General features: G+C 40.5%; 1 protein-coding gene across 1 annotated transcript; it reads right to left on the bottom strand.

Moving 5' to 3' along the window:
- Positions 1 to 1,466: 1,466 nt before the first annotated feature.
- On the bottom strand, positions 1,467 to 3,046 carry LOC309720640 (putative nuclease HARBI1). Its single transcript, XM_082557734.1, has 4 exons — positions 2,443 to 3,046; positions 2,254 to 2,366; positions 2,057 to 2,168; positions 1,467 to 1,976 (listed from the first exon to the last, which is right to left on the bottom strand). The coding sequence occupies exons 1-4, from the start codon at positions 2,873 to 2,875 to the stop codon at positions 1,594 to 1,596; spliced, it is 1,041 nt and encodes a 346-aa protein (XP_082413860.1). The 5' UTR covers positions 2,876 to 3,046; the 3' UTR covers positions 1,467 to 1,593.
- Positions 3,047 to 3,275: the final 229 nt, after the last annotated feature.

Genomic DNA, 3,275 nt, shown 5'->3' with positions numbered 1-3,275 from the left:
AAACGGAAATAGGATTTACAGAACAGAGTTTGAAAATAAAACAATGGAATTTGAATCAATACAACAGAATTGAAATGTACAGAACAGAGTTTGAATGATAAAAACGGAATTAGAATGTGCAGAACAGAGTTTGAATGAACAAAACAGAATTAGAATGTACAGAACAGAGTTTGAATAAAAAAAACAACGGAATTAGAATGAAAACAACGGAATTTGAATGAAAAAAAGCAGAATTAGAATGAAAACAATGGAATATTAAAACAAACAACAGAATTAGAATGAAAACAACAGAATTAGAATGTAGAGAACAGAATTTGAAAGAAAACAATGGAATTTGAATCAAAACAACAGAATTGAAATGTACAGAAGAGTTTGAATGAAAACAACGGAATTAGAATGTAGAGAACAGAACTTGAAAGAAAACAATGGAATTTGAATCAAAACAACAGAATTGAAATGTACAGAACAGAGCTTGAATGAAAAAAACGGAATTTGAATGAAAACAACGGAATTAGAATGTACAGAACAGAGTTTGAACTGTCCAACTCGGAATATTCGGTTTCAGAAAGGCTGATAACAATTAGTTCAGTCAACGCGGAGTTGCTTTCACCCCAAGTGAAGCGCGCGGACGAGGATACATAAAGCCCTGATAAGCGGAGCACAGATTAAGCGAGTCACCATGGAGACGGAGGGAAAGAAGGCGTGGTCAATGTATTTTACAGCGCTTGAGGCCGAAATTCTGATGGCAGCATATGCCGATAACACGCAAATTCCGCGGAAAAAAGTAACACAGCCACAGCTGCGAAAGACAGGGAGCATGCATGGCAAAACATAGCCGACAGAGTCAATGCGTGAGTGTTAATATAAACATTGATCTAGGGATTTCCACCCATTTAACACGTTATTTTATCATATGTTATTTTATTTGTTATTTTATACATTTTATTTTGTGATGTGATGTGAGCGCAGGTGCAACCCAACAGGCCCCAAACGTTCCTGGCAGCAAGTAAAAATGAAATATAAAAATATAGTCCAAACAGGTAAGGTGTAATTGTATTATGAGCCATAGTGCTTGGTCTGTTTGTCCCATGTAAATCAATTGCAGTTAGAGGCTACATTAATTTTCTTTCTGTAAGCACTTATTGAAATTATCTGAGCACATTACAAGTACATATTTGCTTACTCTGTATGCTCAAATGTGGCCCGTTATAGCCAACAGAAAAAAAGCGGAGGCCCGAAAAACAGGTGGGGGTCCTCCACCACCACCACTCACAGAGGCTGAGCAGTTGGCCCTCAGCCAAAACAGTGGGCGCCCTGTGGCCGAAGGCATCTCTGCGGGGACATCCTCTGAGTCAATAACCCCGCAAGACACAAGTGTCTACATAGGGGGTAAATCCAAAATAATACATGATGTGCATACATCCTTTCTAATAATGAAGAAACATTGACAGCTGTTACAGAGGAGGAAGCAACAGAGACACTTTATGAGGTGTACATCTTTTAATACTTTGTGTACAGGAAATACAGGCGACCAATAAAGCCAGTTGAACAAAAAATCTGTTTATTCTTCTTTCAACATGTTGAGGTGATGGGTCAAAAGAAATGATTGTGACATATGGTGTCTCTGACTGCACTTCCATCTTGTATGTCCGTGGGAGGGTCAGGATGTTCATGGTTTGGATCACTGCTGATGTTTGGTTCAGAAGGACAGTGTTCTCCTCTAATTGTGGCAATGTTGTGAAGAATCACACATGCCACAATAATGTCACATGCCCTTTCTGGGGTGACCCTGAGTCTTTGCAGGCACTGGAACCGGGCCTTAAGCATTCCGATAGTCATTTCAATTCTGGCTCTTGTCCTGCAATTAGCCAGATTATATCGCTGCTGTGGGCCCAGTTCAGGGTCAGGGTAAGGGGTAAGCAAATAGGGTAAACATGGATACCCCCTATCACCAAGCAAGTAGCCAGTGAACTCTCCTAAGACAGAAGGATACACTTCAGTTCAAATGTCCCTGAAGCAATTGGTCTTTATATATTTTAAAGTATTCTCAACTCACCATGTCCAAATTTTGTGCTCAGTGTACATTCACGGAATATTTGTGAGTCATGGACAGAGCCTGGCCACTTGGCTTCCACATTTGTGATAATGTTGGCAGCATCACATATGATCTTCACAGTGCAGAGAACACAAATTAGCATCCATTACTATAATGAAATAATTTGTTAGTTTGAAATGCTACAGGGAACTATGTACCTGTACATTAATGCTGTGGAAAGACTTCCTGTTCACATAGTCTCCTTCATTTACTAAAGGAGCAATGATTGGAATGTGAGTGCCATCTATACAGCCAATCACGCCTGGGAACCCTGAAAATAAATGTAAAATTTAAGTAGTAGTCCAAGTATCACCACACTATAAATTAAGTTTTGGTCATCCTGATACCTGCAATTTTGTGGAATCCCTCTTTGATGAATCTTGTGGGTCTATGACCGGGGAACACCACAAACGAGTGCAGGAGACGTTTCAGTGCAACTGTAACATTCCTGACTGCCCGACAGACGGTAGCCTTGGAAACGTGCTCAGCGTCACCAATATTATACAGAAAGCTCCCGTTTGCAAAAAACCGAAGTGCAATACAAATAATATGTACAGAACTGAGAGCATGTCCGCGATGTGTCACATGCGTAATATATGGCCTGAGGATGTTATTCAAATAACTTATAGATTGTGCTGAGAAACGGTAACGTTCGCACAGAAAATCATCAGGAAATGATAAAATGTCCAAACGCGCTCTAATCACTCTCTCCCGGCGGAGAGCTCTGCGGAGAATTTGGGCTTCAACATCTACTGGCTCTTCAAGGAAGGGACACGCCATGTCCGACACGTCCTACTGTCAGGTTTCCGACAAAGGGGCGGAGACAGTCAGGGTTAGTTGTAGTAAACCTGCTAGGGGGCAGGTTAGCTTCACGGCGTGTGTCGTCATAGTGACTCACTCAGGCTTCAGCTGAACTCGCTTTGTGAAACCGAAAACCCAGAGTTTTCGTTAACTCAGGGTATACTTACTCAGTTTTTCCACTAAACCGGCTTCCTGAAACAGGGCCCAGAACAGAGTTTGAATGAAAACAACCGAATTAGAATGTAGAGAACAGAGTTTGAATGAAAACAACGGAATTAGAATGTACAGAACAGAGTTTGAATGAAAACAACGGAATTAGAATGTAGAGAACAGAATTTGAAAGAAAACAATGGAATTTGAATCAAAACAACAGAATTGA

This window comes from Aulonocara stuartgranti (genome assembly GCF_965226115.1).
Source record: "Aulonocara stuartgranti genome assembly, chromosome: 13".
Taxonomy (NCBI): Eukaryota; Metazoa; Chordata; class Actinopteri; order Cichliformes; family Cichlidae; genus Aulonocara; species Aulonocara stuartgranti.
The sequence above is the reverse complement of the archived record's forward strand: the minus strand, read 5'-3'. Positions and strand labels throughout refer to the sequence as shown.